Below are 14474 nucleotides of genomic sequence, written 5' to 3'. Positions count from 1 at the left end.
AAAAATAAAATTTAAATTTAAATAAAGTCTTATGTTCATAAATCTCTTCTTTGATGTTTTGCCCCAAGTCCTTCACACTTTGTATTTTCGGCACCACTTCTTCCCTATTTCGCATGCTGACCCATTATGTCTTTAAATTCACGCTTTTTTTCCCCAAATTTCTTTTTGCCTTCAATTTAGCCCCTACAAGATAAAAAAACATAAACAACCCAAATTAGTAGGATCATACTCAAAAAATATATGTAATTAACACAAAAAAGTATATCATTTTAGAGTATTATCAAGAGATCGCAACATATCTATTTCCTCTTTATTATGATTTTATATAATGTAATCGCTTAATACTGTCATTTTCTTAAAAAAAAAACAAACTAAAAAAATAATTTCAATTAAATAATTCAATGAAAAAACATTATTTTTTAATACATATCGCGTAGGTATTTTTTAATATTTATAATAATAAATGACACCATTTAGAAATATGTAGGACAAGTTTACTAATTTTACTTTATCAATATTTAAAATAAACACATTATTATTTTTAAAAATAAACAGTTTATAAATATAATAGGTTATATATGTTTTTGTACCAAAAACATCATAGTTTTGGTTTGAATCCCAAATTTAATCAATACTACCTCTTAATACTTATTATTTGAATCAATTAAGCTAAATTCAGAATATATATAATTTTTATCAAAATTTAATTAATACCACCTCTTAGTACTTTACTATTTGAATCAATTAAACTAAAGTCAGAATATATATAATTTCTATGAAATGATTTACGATGTTTTTTTTAACTAAAATTAAGAGCATTAATGGACAAAAGTAATAAATGACTTGTTTAAATTTGGGAGTTTTATATATATAACTTTATTTTTATTGAAAACCTCGATAAAATACATATCCCAAGATTTTCTATTAGGGTTTACATCATGAAACTCATTTCCTATTAGGATAATTATTAATAAAAAATAAATTATATCTTAAAACCCAAATTCAACTGGGATTCTAAATTTCTAATGAAATCAAGTTTGCGATCAGGAGGATAATTTAAAAAATATATATATCAAGATAACTATTAATTAAATACTTTATCCAAACCCGTCTGATGTATTATTTGATCCGTGAAAACATCAGAAATTTGTACGTTGAAAATAAAATTGAGTTAAATTCAACTCAAATTCCTACTAGGATTTGTAATATGAAATCCAACTGCAACTAGGATTCCAACTACAATTGAATTTCATTACATCCTATCAGGTTAACTATTATATATATATATATAACATTCAACATCATTCATTTGAAACCCAAGAAGAAAATAAGAAAAACTTCACCACCAAAGCATTACTAGGATTCAAAGTTTTAGCATTGCTGGAGGTTTCCAAACCTAGAGAAAGGCTGGTCAAGAAGAAATCATCCATGGAGGAAGAAACCAACAACATTCGTGAGATCGTGCAACACGATTTCCCTAAAACCAACAAGAGAAAGCTTCAAAAACCGAGTGATCTGGAGGAGATGTGGGGTTGGCTTAACTCAGATGATCAAGGCCAAAAAGACGAACAAATCTGTCGTAAATCTGATACTGATGCAGAGATCGAGGCGATCTTCGATAAGGTTAAGAGAAGGAAGAAGATGGAGGAAACAAGTTCGCGGGGAATTGGATTACTTGTTGAGAAAGTAATGGCTCAAATGGAGGTTGCTGCCGAAGAAGACATTGAGCTTAACATCCAAAACAAACCCGCTATTAGAAAGGTCCAAATGCTGCCTCTTCTTACTGACTTCCTCTCCAAGAAAAGATGCAACAAGAGTTTTTGGATCATGGGATTTTAACTTTGTTGAAGAGTTGGCTCGACCCTCTTCCCGATGGAAGCTTACCAAACGCCACCCTTCGATCTTCCATTTTGAATATCTTAACTCAGGTGATGCCTGTTGATATCAGCTTAGAAGATGGAAGGGAGCAGTTGAAGAAGAGTGGGCTTGGTAAAGTCATTATGTTTCTTTCAAAATCAGACGAGGAAACCACTGCCAATCGAAAACTTGCCAAGCATTTGGTCCAAAACTGGTGTCGAACCATATTCAACAAGACTACAAGCTACTGTAACCTCAGAAACAGCGTAATTCCAAGGATGAAGAAGCCATTAATGAAGCAATCAACAAGGGTAGAATTGAGGGAGGCAGATTTAGATTTGGAAGGTCCTCGCAGGCCATGTTCATCAGGAACAGCAAGCGGGTCTGTGTCAGTGCCTGAACCAGCACCGTGCGTTTATGAGGTGAACCCTCTAACAAATTTCAAACCAGAGTTTGCAAGACGTTATCGGAGATCTAGAGAAGTGAGAGAAAGCGAGTGTTTTGAAAGGATAGAGAAGAAGATGAGTGGATTGAAAAAATCGAATAAGAAGAAGACTCTGCAAGCTCCAAAATCTGCTGTTTTGTAGACTCTAAACAGGATACACAATGAACAATGTTTCGGATAATACTATAACATTGAGTTATGTTGTTCGTCCAATCAAAATCAAATTTGATTTCAATTTTAATTTAATTATTATAGTTTGTATTTAAATATGAGCTAATAATTTGTTGAATTGACTTATCAATTAAGTCGTTAAATGTCATATCATAAGATTTTCCTTTTTGCTTTTTGGGCTCATCAATGATTTTCACAGCTAGCTCTCAGCATTAATTAATTAGTTGACTCCATGGTCAATCAATCCATTTTTAATGTCTTCATGTGTAGGTTTAATGGTTAATGTGTTTATCATCTTAAACTGTAGTATAAGTTTGAGTCATATTAATCGCATTTTTGTTAGGACTTTGTTTTGTTATGTTTTTTTTCTTGTTACGTACTCTTTTATATTTAATAGTTATATTGAACTTGATTAAATTTTGAGTTAATTAGTATCAAATGGGTAAAACAAATAAATTTTCTCAAGACACGTTTTTGGAGAGGTAGAGTTAAATTATAAATTTTATAAGAGTTAAAATGTAATATTATCACTGTAATAGCTTTGTTATTCAATTATTGTTTCAAAATTTAACAAAAATTATTTTATTATTATTATAAAAGCCATAGGAAAATTTATAGAACAAAGTAGAAATAAATATTATACATGAAAATGAAACATAATCCAAATGAAATTAGAGCAATCACGAATCCCGAACATCAATTTTAAAACGGATACAAAAAATATAAAAAAATAAATTATATGAAGAATAATTTTATTGGGAGTTGTAGTAGTTTTGAATTATTTTGGAGTAAAATTCATAAGCTTCATTAATCAAGAAAACGGACCAAAACAGGGGTGAAAATCTATACCCAAATCATCAGGCTTTCCCAATACATGCTTCCTACTTCCCTTCGATTTCAGTCGAAACATCAGTACAGTACAATAACAAAACATTAAATATTCTATAGAAAGTGAAATGGAGTACAGAGGATAACTTAACAAACATGATAAAATCGGATACAACATAAAACAAACATCACACATGACATTGAAACGGAGGTAATTTAAGAAACTTGATAAAATCCACAACAACAACCGCTACACTTTCTTCTATTCCAAGCTGTGACATAAGGAAAATACTTGCAATCCTGCTACCCTTCCATTCTCTACATCCAAGTTCAGTGTTTAAGCATCTCATTCTCAACAAAGCCTTTATTATTACAATGCTTCTCGATTTTCAAAACAAAGCTGAGAAATAAGAGATAATTGGAAGAAAAATAGATAAAAGGAGTCGATATAAAGCAAATTTACATACTTACCTAGAAATATGTTTGAAACTGTATCACCTTAGTTAGCCATTGCAGACTACATCACCCAGCAGTTCTTCCAATTTTATGCTGTTGAAAGGGCTCGGTAAAGGAAGGGATTGACGACCAAGGGCTTGAGAAACTTGCTGCCATTCAAGCATGCCAGTGCCATCTTCATAGTAGAGACAAGTCTTTGGCAGATTGGCCTACTGGTGGTGAAAGACGTTGGTCTATCGTGTCTTTCAGTAAAACATGTTGGTCATTTGACATCAATGACGATGTCGATTGCAGTGATGAAAAATACGATATAAGATCACCAAGATGCCTTCCCATAAAATTTTCCATCGTTAGCACCCCAAAACTGTAGACATCACACTTCTCATCTACTCTCATTGTATAAGCCAACTCTATATAAAAGATTTTACTAATTAGCATGTGCTATTTGAACTTTGTCTATTGAAGAACAAGCAATAAATTAACAGTTTTAATCAAATAGATAACATGTTCAAAGCATTTTTAGGAAACAAGATTAGTTAATACCTGGAGCTATATACCCGTAGGTTCCTGCAACTGAAGTCCAGTTGGAGGAGTCAGGCTTTAAAATCCTTGCAGTGCCAAAATCAGAGACACGAGCTTCATAGTCCAAATCCAAGAGAACATTGTTGCTAGAAATGTCTCGATGAATTATAGGTTGTGAACGGTCATGATGCATATAGGATAGAGCATTGGCCAATCCTTTAACAATATTTAGCCTCCTCTTCCAATCCAACTCCTTTACTTGTTCATTGTTGCTTAAGACCATTTTCAAACTCCCCCTTTCTAAAAACTCATAAACCAAAAACGAATGCTTTGGATGTGAACAAAAGCCTTACATTTGCACAATGTTACGGTGCCTTATTTCTAGTAAAGCACTAATCTCACTTTCAAAGGCTTTCAAGTTGTTGTTGAGCATGCTGTCTTCAGATTGGTGAAGCTTCTTCACTGCTACCACTTGACCAGTTGGTAATGCTGCTTTATCATTTCCGGTGTGGTATAAGTTTGAGTCACACTAGTCGCATTTCTGTTAAAATTTTATCTTATTATAATTTACTAAAAAATTTATGTTTTTTATTTTTTATTTTTTTTCTTATTACTTTTTTATATTTGATAGTTATATTGACCTTGATTAAATTATGAGTTAATTAGTATCAAATAGGTAAAATAAATAAATTTTCTCAACACACATCTATTTCCTTTACAATATTTAATCTCGAAATCAATTCGTGTTAATTTTATAAGTGAAAAAAAGCCTAATGATTTATTTGACCCTTCAATTTCATAAAAAAAATAGTCATTTAAATCTACAATTTAATTTTTACCCCTTAAACTTGTTTTTTTTTTGTCAAATCACCTTAAAATGTGTAACACTCTATACCCATCCTAGACAATAAGGTCAAGCCTGGGAAGCTACCTCCACTATTTTTTTAAAGCACAGTATTCCGAAATTTAGTTTTAAAGCAAAACCAAAAAGAGTTAACAACCGTAAAACATAATACGTCAATTATTTATCCTACAACATCGCATATCTTAAAATTACTTGAAATAGGCTAGTGATACTAACGATAATAAAGATGATAAATACTATGACCGAGCCTCCACCCGATCAAGTTTGTGGGTTAACTGTAGTACAGTCAACAAAAAAAATGAATTATGATCTTATAAAGAAATAATTATAAGTTCAAACAGATTTAGGTTTGGCCCAATAAAATCCCAAATTCAAATTCGAAGTTAGATCCAGAAGGTAAATCATTCAATTTAACATATCGGAACAGCTTAGACAGATAGTTAGTCAGATTATTCTCATATACAGAATAGATCAGAATATATGCAGTTTTCCTATCCCCCACCCGCTACACATAATCTCCGACTGACCCAACATACCAAATAGGTTATTGAATACCCATCCAACCCTAGAGACTAAACAGTATCGGTATGACACATTCCTATAATTGCAGACTAGCTGCCAGATCAGAATACAAATACCAATGGTTTAATCACTGTCTTAGAACATAATACTTCCTCATTTACTTAATCCCACCAAATGCAGATGTAGATTTCAAGTACTAGTCAATACAGAGGCCTACACAACCATTTAGATACAGTTCATACTAGTACAGACTATATCATTAACAATTATCATATGCAATATACAAACCCGATTGTTTTAATACTCAGTCACAGATAACAAAATAATAGTGTATACAATTTAGTTTAGTTGTATGGACCCCACAAAAGGCCTACATTCGTTTCAAATGACGCTTGTGGCCTAAGGGAAAATTTCAAATTTTGGTCCACACATCTGTGTGGTCTCACACGGCTAGATAGCTGGTCCGTATGTCCCACACGACCTGATGCACATCTATGTCACCTGCTCGTGTGGTACTAATTTGCAAACAGTGAGTTACACAGCCTAGGCACGCGATCATGTCTTTAACTAGTGTGAACCCTGCACTAAATATTCCCACACACGGTCAGGACACGTGCTGGTGTCCCTAGCCCGTGTGTTTCTAATTCATGAACAGTGAATTACACGACTTGGCACACGGCTGTGACATTGATAGCCATGTTTTTAGTGTATAAAATTCGTAAAAACTCAACCCTTTGATACGCATCTGAAGTAGCTTCAAAGTAAGAACCACGTAGAGGACTCTTGAGACCTAAAACAACCATTCAATAACCAATTAAGTGATAGTTTGCAACAAACGCTAAGATTAACTTACAACCAAGTTAGTCGAAATGTTTCGACACAAAAATCCCAATTCAAACCATAATTACCTTTACACCAAACCTAAATTCACGAATCTAAAACGTTAGGGGGACCATTTTCCTCGAGACCTGTTCTCAAAGACAATAATCAAACATATAAACAAGGATTTGAATAGTTTAAGTGATAAGCAAGAAACCAATTTGGCAAAAGTGACAACAACTAACTATTTTAGAAATTGAACAACCGAACTCACGAAATTAAAGGAAACGAACTTACTCGACACCAGCAACAAATAAGAAGTATGAATCTAAGAAACAATAAAACAAAAGAGAAAAGGGAAGCAAAAGGGAAAAGAATGGAAAGAAGAAAAAGAAAAAGAAAGAAAATTAAAAAGGAGAGGAAAAAAAAGAACTTTTAAGTCTAATTTAACTATCGATCAGAACAGACTTGGGTCAGAACGAACTTGAGCTTTTCAAAACTCCATTGCTACTCGTCAGACCAAACAAACAAGGTATTCTTACGTAATATCTTAGTCAGAGAATAAGCATTCCGAGAAAACCCCTCGACAAACCTACAGTAGTAACCTGTTAAACCTAGGAAACGCCAAAGCTCAGGCACATTCTTCGTTTGTTTCCACTCGACTACAACTTCAATTTCTTAGGATCAAATTCAATCCCCTCGGCAATCACTACATGCCCCAGAAAGGAAACCTCCTGTAACCAGAATTCACACTTGCTAAACGTAGCAAACAACTACTTCTCATGGAGTATCTGTAGGATAGTACGAAGGTGCTCATCATGCTCAGACTCAGGCTTAGAATAAATTAGAATGTCATCAATAAAAACTACAACAAACTGATCCAAATATGGCTGGAACACCTGATTCATTAAATCCATAAATGCAGTCAGAGTATTAGTCAAACCGAGGGGCGTAACTAGGAACTTGTTATGCCCATAATGAGTCTTGAAGACAGTCTTGTACACATTAGTCTCTTTAACCTTGTGCTAATGGTAACCAAAACAGAGGTTAATATTAGAGAAAATAGATGCTCTGAGGAATTGGTCGAATAAATCATTGATCCTCGGTAGCGGATACTTATTCTTTACCGTCAACTTGTTCAGTTGACGGTAATCTATACACATTCTCATCGATCCATCTTTCTTCTTAACAAGCAAAATCGGTTTTCCCCAGGAAGACACACTTGGCCTAATGAACCCTCGATCGAAAAGTTCTTGAAGTTGAGCTTTTAGCTCCACAAGTTCTTTTGGTGCCATGTGATAGGGTGCAACGGACATAGGGGTAGTGCTTGGTAATAGATCAATACTAAACTCAACCTCCTTATCTGAAGGTACTCTTGTCAACTCCTTAGGAAAGATATTCGGGAAGTCATTCACAGTACGAATATCCTTTACAGAAAGCTTTGCATGCATAGAATCGAACACAAAAATAATTTATGCCTTGCTACCTTTCCGATCTAGCTTTTCAGCTACAATTATAACAATCACACTATTCTCATTAGCTCTCGGAGTAACTCTCTTAGAGGCACAGTCTAGACTGGCTTGATGTTCTACGAGCCAATCTATTTCCAGGATCAGATCAAGCTTACCAAAATGAAACTCTATTAAGTCAACCAAAAATATGACACCCTGAGTCTCTAACGGAACCTGTCTATATACCTTATTAACTCAGACCGACTGACCCAAATGACTAATCATAGAAAACTCTCTAGCAGTATTCTCAACAGATATACCTAGATTTACAAAAACTGTACTAGTTATGTATGAGTGAGTAGATCCGATATCAATCAGTACTTGTTATAATGTTGGCGTCGTCTCTGTCCTCATGGTGCCTCGTCGCATAGACTAGTGCAGGCTGTCATGCCTCAACCTGACCCGTACCTCTACCGATGCTCTCTGACCTCTATTAGAACCATTACCACCCCTGACCATACCCCGACCCCTAGGTGGTTGCTGAATGAGACTAGAAGTTAGAGTCTGTGCCACAAGGGCATTTAATCTGGTCGACAAGAGCAATCTCGAACACGATGCTTCATTGACCTACAACGGAGAAAAGCTCTTAACTTTTTTTAGCACTTGTTCAGATGACGCCTCTCACAGTCACTATAGAGTTGAATCTTAGTTGCCGTAGTTGGTGTCTTGGTCTTCGGAGGCTCGTTGAACCTCGCCTATTTTTGGTATGGCTAGTTATACCGTGGGTTAGCCCCATAACTCAGGTTAGGATGGTATTTCCATCCAGGGTTATATGTATTGGCGTAAGGGTCATATCGCCTTTGAGGTGGTTTAGAAAAGTTCCTCATAGCATTCTAATATGTCATAGTATTGCCACACAAATAAGGGCATGCGTCTGTAGTATATTCAGATGATGTACAAATTCCGCATAGTCGGACTGGTCCTGCTTTTTTCACAACAAGAGAATTCACGATATTGTAAGTTTTTCGACTTTATCTTCTAAAGTTGAAATACTTAGCTGGTGAACTCTTCTAGTAGGTTCAAGATTGGCTCAGAATTACTATATATTTGCAGCAATCGTGGAGATCAAGTCCCTTACCTGTTAGGGGGTCATGTTGACTAATGCCCCTCCACTAGCGACATCTATCCTATTCATTTCTATGGGCTTCAAGCCCTCATAGAAGTATTGGAGCAGAGATTATTTTGTTATCCCATGTTGTGGGCAACTTGCACACAACTTCTTAAGTCATTCCCAATAGTTGTAAAGAGACTCCACATCTCTTTACCTTATCCCAACAATCTCCCCCTTAACTCAACTGCACGCAATGTTGGGAAAAATCTGTTGAGAAACAAATGGGAAAGATCAGTGCAAGTTGTGATAGATCTAGAAGGTAGATAAAATAACCATTCATTAGTAAAATTTGCTAGGGAAAAGGGGAAAACACGTAATTTGATTTGATCTTTAGTTACGCCTTGAGGTTTCATACTAAGACAAACCATATGAAACTCTTTTAGATGTTTGTGTGGATTTTCATTTTGCAATCCATGAAAAGTCGACAGCAACTAGATTAATCTTGACTTAATCTCAAAATTAGTATCCATAGTAGGATACGCAATGCATAACGACTGTTGTTTTGTAAGAGCTTCAGCCATTTGCCGAATTATTTGAACCATAGGTTGTTGTGCTAGATTCGGGTATGCAATGCATAGTAGTATCAAAATTAGTATCCATAGTAGGATACACAATGCACAACGGCTGTTGTTCTGTAAGAGCTTAAGCCATTTGCCGAATCATTTGAGCCATAGGTTATTGTGCTAGATTTGGGTTTACGTTAACCCTAGCGTTAGGCATTTCTTCTGGTGGATCGACTCTTATTCTGGGAAAAAAATGTCTGACCTGGGAAAAAAAGAAAAAAAATATGGACGAGTTGAATTTGTACATATTGAAATTGTAATTGTAAAAAAAATAGAGTTGAGGAATGGGATTATTTGATTTGAGGGATCCCAGCCTCTGGTTATCTCGATCCTCCTTAGGTTCAATCCTAGGCTTTTAGATGATCCTTCTCATGACCAAATAAGCCAGTTATAGTGGAAGAGGATACCTACGACCACCAACTCCACTTAGATTTTAGCCTTACGATTTAGAGGAACCTGACTCTAGCCAACCGTCACTTTTGTTGGACCGTCTTAGACTATATCATCATTTCTCAATGACGAATGCCACACCATTTCATCTCTTGGGCTCGACAACCTCTGACGTAGTAAGTTAACGAACCGACTGTGCAACCTTCCAAAAACATATAAAGTGGCCATTTATTGCACAAGATGAAAATATTACTTTTGGAAGGATATGGACAGAAGCGTCAGTCCCGTAGTGCGGAGAAATGATGAATACTCATTGAGAATACTAAGTTTAGATTCTAAGCCTCATGAACCCTTTTTTTAATAAATCTCGATCACCTTTGGCTAGATGAGTTTAGTGGCTCTTGCTTTTCGGGAAAAAGAACACAAGTTTAAAGGAAAGGAATTTTATTGGAAAATAAAATAAAATGAACAAAAAGGTTAAAACCTTATGGGAAGGAGTTTTTAGAGAAATGATGAGCGAATATTCATGTCACTCCATCCCATATTTATAGTACATACAAAACCTTATTTGGTCCTATTTAAACTATAGAAGATAATAAAAGATAAATTTTGAAATTAAATCTAAACACTACCATAATAATCCTAACAATAATCCTAAAAATAAATTTCAAATTTAAATACAATCTTATGTTCATAAATCTCTTCTTTGAATTTTTGCCCCAACTCTTTCACATTTTGTATTTTTGGCACCACTTCTTCCTTATTTTGCATGCTGACTTGTTTTGTCTTTAAATTCACGTTTTTTCCCCCAAATTTCTTTTTGCCTTCAGTTGAGTCCCTACAAGATAAAAAACCATGAAAACCCAAAATTAGTAGGATCATACTCAAAATATATATGTAATTAACACATAAAAGTATGTCATTTTAGAGTATTATCAGAATCAACTTGAATAATTATGACCATTTTTTTATTAATTAAGTGATATAACTTTTGGTGGTAAGAGATATAATTGATCACTATAAATAGTGATAACTCTTGCCTGATTACCAAGTGACATTATTTTTAGATCACTTGTAACTTTTCAGTTATAACTATTGGAACATTATAAATATTTTAAAAATGTTCCAACAATGATATATTTATAGGTTAAGGCAGCCCTCTCTTAATTTGAGGTCTTGACACGTTGACAGTTCAAGTCTCATAATGGTTGACTACTTGGGAGGCACAATAACCTTCTAGGTGGGTAGTTATGGATGGAGACAATATAAGTGAGGTCTCACCTGTTACTGTGAGTCAGGAAAAGAAGGACCCAAAACCTATCCCTGGTAGGGTAGGTCTAAGGAGCTCCACATGTGTTCATGAAACCAGACCCTAGTGAGGTTGAGATATTCGAGGTTGTTACACGACGAAGTTATAGTGGCGAAGCTTGGTCAAGCTAGGTGCTTATAACAATTATGTATATTTCAATTTTTAGAATTAAAATCAAATTAATAAAATATATAAAAATTGAATATAAATTTATTATTATCTAATAAAGAAAAAAAACACATCATCGTTCCATTTGGATTTATTGGTGCGTAAATTGAAAATTCTGTTTCTCGAAAAACCAAATTAAAAGCACCTTAATGAATAGGTCGTGTCTATTAGAGAAAGACAACAGTCGTGTTTTCCTCCCAACCTACTCATTTTTATTTTGCATTGATTTACGAATAACTATTTTAACAAAAAAATTCAATTTAATTATAAAATATATAAATATTAAATAAAAAGGTAAACTATTTAGTTATCACCAAATTTTAGGGCGTTTTTATTTTGGTTATTCAAAATAAAATTATCACCATTTTGTCATTAAACTTTTAGGGCATATTCAATTTAGTCACTTAACTATTAAATCTTTAATGGTAGTTAACTATACTTGCCATATCATGTTCACACTTTTATTTTGGTCATCCAATTTTTAGGTTGCTTTCATTTTAGTCACTCAAAATTTTTTTTTAAGTATTGTTTGGGATAAAAGAAAATATTAAGAATTAAAGTGAAAAGTGGTAGAAACTAAAATAATGCTTTAAAATTTGTCAAATTGTACTTGTTTACCCCATTGTTGAAAGTTCTACTAATTTTTTCAATATTGTAATTTTAAATTTTGAAACATCAATTAAATAAGTTATTGAAATGTTTTTATCCCTTGATAGAGTCAACAAATTTATTACTATAATATTGAAATTAATTAATTTAGTCTCTTTTTAAATTTTATTTTATGTATTAAAATCAACTCAAATAAACCATGTCATCAGGGATTATACGGTTTCAGGTGTTGATTTTAGATGTCCTTCCGATGGCTAAGGTTCTACATTTGTTATGAATTCTCCGTAGATTGTGTAAGCAACATCGTGTAGCTTACATCCCGACCCATAGCTCGTGTGAGTGGACCCACTTCACAACTCGTGTGAGCATTTCAGATATGGTTACAGTTTCAAATACTAGCACACTTTGTGTGAGCATGGTTCCCGTGTATCCAATGTGGTTTCATTTGGTTCAACAGGTATTAAAGGTTTAATTCAAGAGAACATAAATATATGATATGTCACATGTTAAATTATGAAATGGAAAGTATTTGTGTAATTGATTGAAAAGTAATGAATGATACAATTTGGAAAGATGATAAATGTATTTTTATTGATGGTCACTAAACTAACTATAAATACGACAAAGCAAGCGCACCTATCGAACCACAGTATAGCTACGGTGAGTAGGGAATATCGTATCCATAAGTACTAAAAGTACTAGTAATTACTGTTTTTTATTATTTAGCCGACAAATTGGAGTGATTGTTTTTTATCTAAAAGTGTGATGTGATTTGTTGAGCCAGAGTCAGGATACCAGATTGAATCGGGCTGTGAAGATGTGGAAGCTCGAAGAGGCATCTGACTGGAAGAGTTCTAAGGAAACGAGCCACAACAATGAGACTTTGCTTGACAAGCAGGAACCGAGGAAGGACAGCTTGAGCCATGTAACTGATGACAATTGACTTGCATTGAGGTAGGACCTACAACACCAGAAAAATTTTCATCAAACCTGTGATAACAGGTTTGAACCATGTGGCCCACCTTACCACATAACTGACACTGTGGCCTAGTACGAGACCAACCCCTTCCATTTCCACAAGACTGCCACGAGACCAACCCCGACCTTGTCCTCTATAGCCTTGCTTAGAATCCTGAGAATAGAGAGTAGACTCAACAGACTGTTTCGAGCCAACCTCATTGTCTTGCTGTCGAGACGCCAAATTTGCTTGGCAGGGAACTTCTGTTAACAACTCCAGTTGCCTTGCTTCACAATCAAGTAACATCTCAGTTAACAAATCAAGAGATAAAGGAGTTGCAGAGGAAAACACCCGAATAGACTCGAAATGACACTTACTTGTTCTTGCTTAGAGACAAAACTACCAGCAGCAGTCAAATTATCACTAAGTTGCTTTACCTTGGACACATATTCTTTAACAGAAAGATTCGCTTTCTTGAGCGAGTACAGAGCATGATGCATGCTTGAGACCTTAATGGTCAATTTTGCACTAAACCTTCTTTCAATGGTAGTCCATATATCAAAGCTTGTTTTGGCAGTTGTAAGATGAACTAAAATATCATTTGTAACAATGGACAACAACCAAGAAGCTAGAAACTTATCTTGCTTCGTAAGGACAAGAAAAGCTGGATTTTCAAGTTGCTGACCTTCAAGACCAATAACAAGAGGGGGAGGAGAGGGAATGGTACCTAACACAAACCCTTCAAGACCATAGCCTTCAAGAATCAACAAAAGCTGATGCTTCCATAAAAGAAAATTGTGCGAAGCAAGTTTGATGGTATCATGTTTAGAGAAGTAATGAACTGCTGGTGCACAAAAAGTGCCATTTCCTTGCGAACGCTCAGCCTCCCTAATGTTGGAGGAGTGACGCGGTGTGTCAACTGCTGGTACACCGTCTGGAATCGCATCAATAGCCATGAAGAGGAAAAAAAATTTTACACCAAGAAAACCTTGGCTCTTGATACCATGCTAAGATTAACAACCTCAGGAAAAAGAGATTAATGATTGATTGATTTCTTCACAAACTAGTTACATGTATTTCATACAGAGATAATGATAGCTAGATAACTACCGTTACTAACAGCTTTATAACTAACCATAACTAACAGTAACTAATAACTGAAAATGTATTTACTCCTAACAATGCCCTGAAGGATTTGAGGGTGATGGTCGGAAAAATGAACAGGTTGCACTCCCAAACCGCACCGTGAGAATTTTCCCGTTCTTGTTGTTGCAGTAGGTTGGTGCACTTAATTAAATGTTACTTTCTTTATATGTCAGATAAGAGTTATTGTTTTTGGGTTCAATCAAGAGCTGATATAACTAATAAAT

At 34.6% G+C, this 14474-nt stretch overlaps 2 protein-coding genes and 1 pseudogene across 3 annotated transcripts; 1 reads left to right on the top strand and 2 right to left on the bottom strand.

Annotated features, from left to right (window-relative positions):
• Window positions 1-1428: 1428 nt before the first annotated feature.
• On the top strand, window positions 1429-2444 carry LOC107915552 (protein IWS1 homolog 1). The gene is made up of 2 exons (XM_041102001.1): window positions 1429-1761; window positions 1851-2444. The coding sequence occupies exons 1-2, from the start codon at window positions 1429-1431 to the stop codon at window positions 2442-2444; spliced, it is 927 nt and encodes a 308-aa protein (XP_040957935.1).
• A 1401-nt stretch (window positions 2445-3845) lies between these two features.
• On the bottom strand, window positions 3846-7936 carry LOC121222096 (MDIS1-interacting receptor like kinase 2-like; annotated as a pseudogene).
• A 4721-nt stretch (window positions 7937-12657) lies between these two features.
• On the bottom strand, window positions 12658-14175 carry LOC121222490 (uncharacterized). 2 transcript variants are annotated; one of them, XM_041103387.1, is made up of 2 exons: window positions 13482-14175; window positions 12658-13391 (listed from the first exon to the last, which is right to left on the bottom strand). In XM_041103387.1, the coding sequence occupies exons 1-2, from the start codon at window positions 14058-14060 to the stop codon at window positions 13371-13373; spliced, it is 600 nt and encodes a 199-aa protein (XP_040959321.1). In that variant the 5' UTR covers window positions 14061-14175; the 3' UTR covers window positions 12658-13370. The 2 variants fall into 2 exon arrangements, with proteins under 2 accessions (XP_040959321.1, XP_040959320.1); XM_041103386.1 differs by having other exon boundaries at window positions 12658-13387.
• Window positions 14176-14474: the final 299 nt, after the last annotated feature.

This window comes from Gossypium hirsutum, chromosome D10 (genome assembly GCF_007990345.1).
Source record: "Gossypium hirsutum isolate 1008001.06 chromosome D10, Gossypium_hirsutum_v2.1, whole genome shotgun sequence".
In the NCBI taxonomy this organism is placed as follows: Eukaryota; Viridiplantae; Streptophyta; class Magnoliopsida; order Malvales; family Malvaceae; genus Gossypium; species Gossypium hirsutum.
Note: the sequence above shows the minus strand (reverse complement) of the source record. Positions and strands in the feature narration are given on the sequence as shown.

What these genes read in the sequence shown, in the direction of transcription:
- LOC107915552 (XM_041102001.1), top strand. Translation starts at nt 1,429, where the DNA reads ATGGAGGAAGAAACCAACAACATTCGTGAGATCGTGCAACACGATTTC. An exon ending in ACAAACCCGCTATTAGAAAG is followed by an intron (nt 1,762 to 1,850) that starts GTCCAAATGCTG and finishes ACTTTGTTGAAG; the next exon opens with AGTTGGCTCGACCCTCTTCC.
- LOC121222490 (XM_041103386.1), bottom strand. Translation starts at nt 14,060, where the DNA reads ATGGCTATTGATGCGATTCCAGACGGTGTACCAGCAGTTGACACACCG. An exon ending in TTGTCTCTAAGCAAGAACAA is followed by an intron (nt 13,388 to 13,481) that starts GTAAGTGTCATT and finishes TTGTGAAGCAAG; the next exon opens with GCAACTGGAGTTGTTAACAG.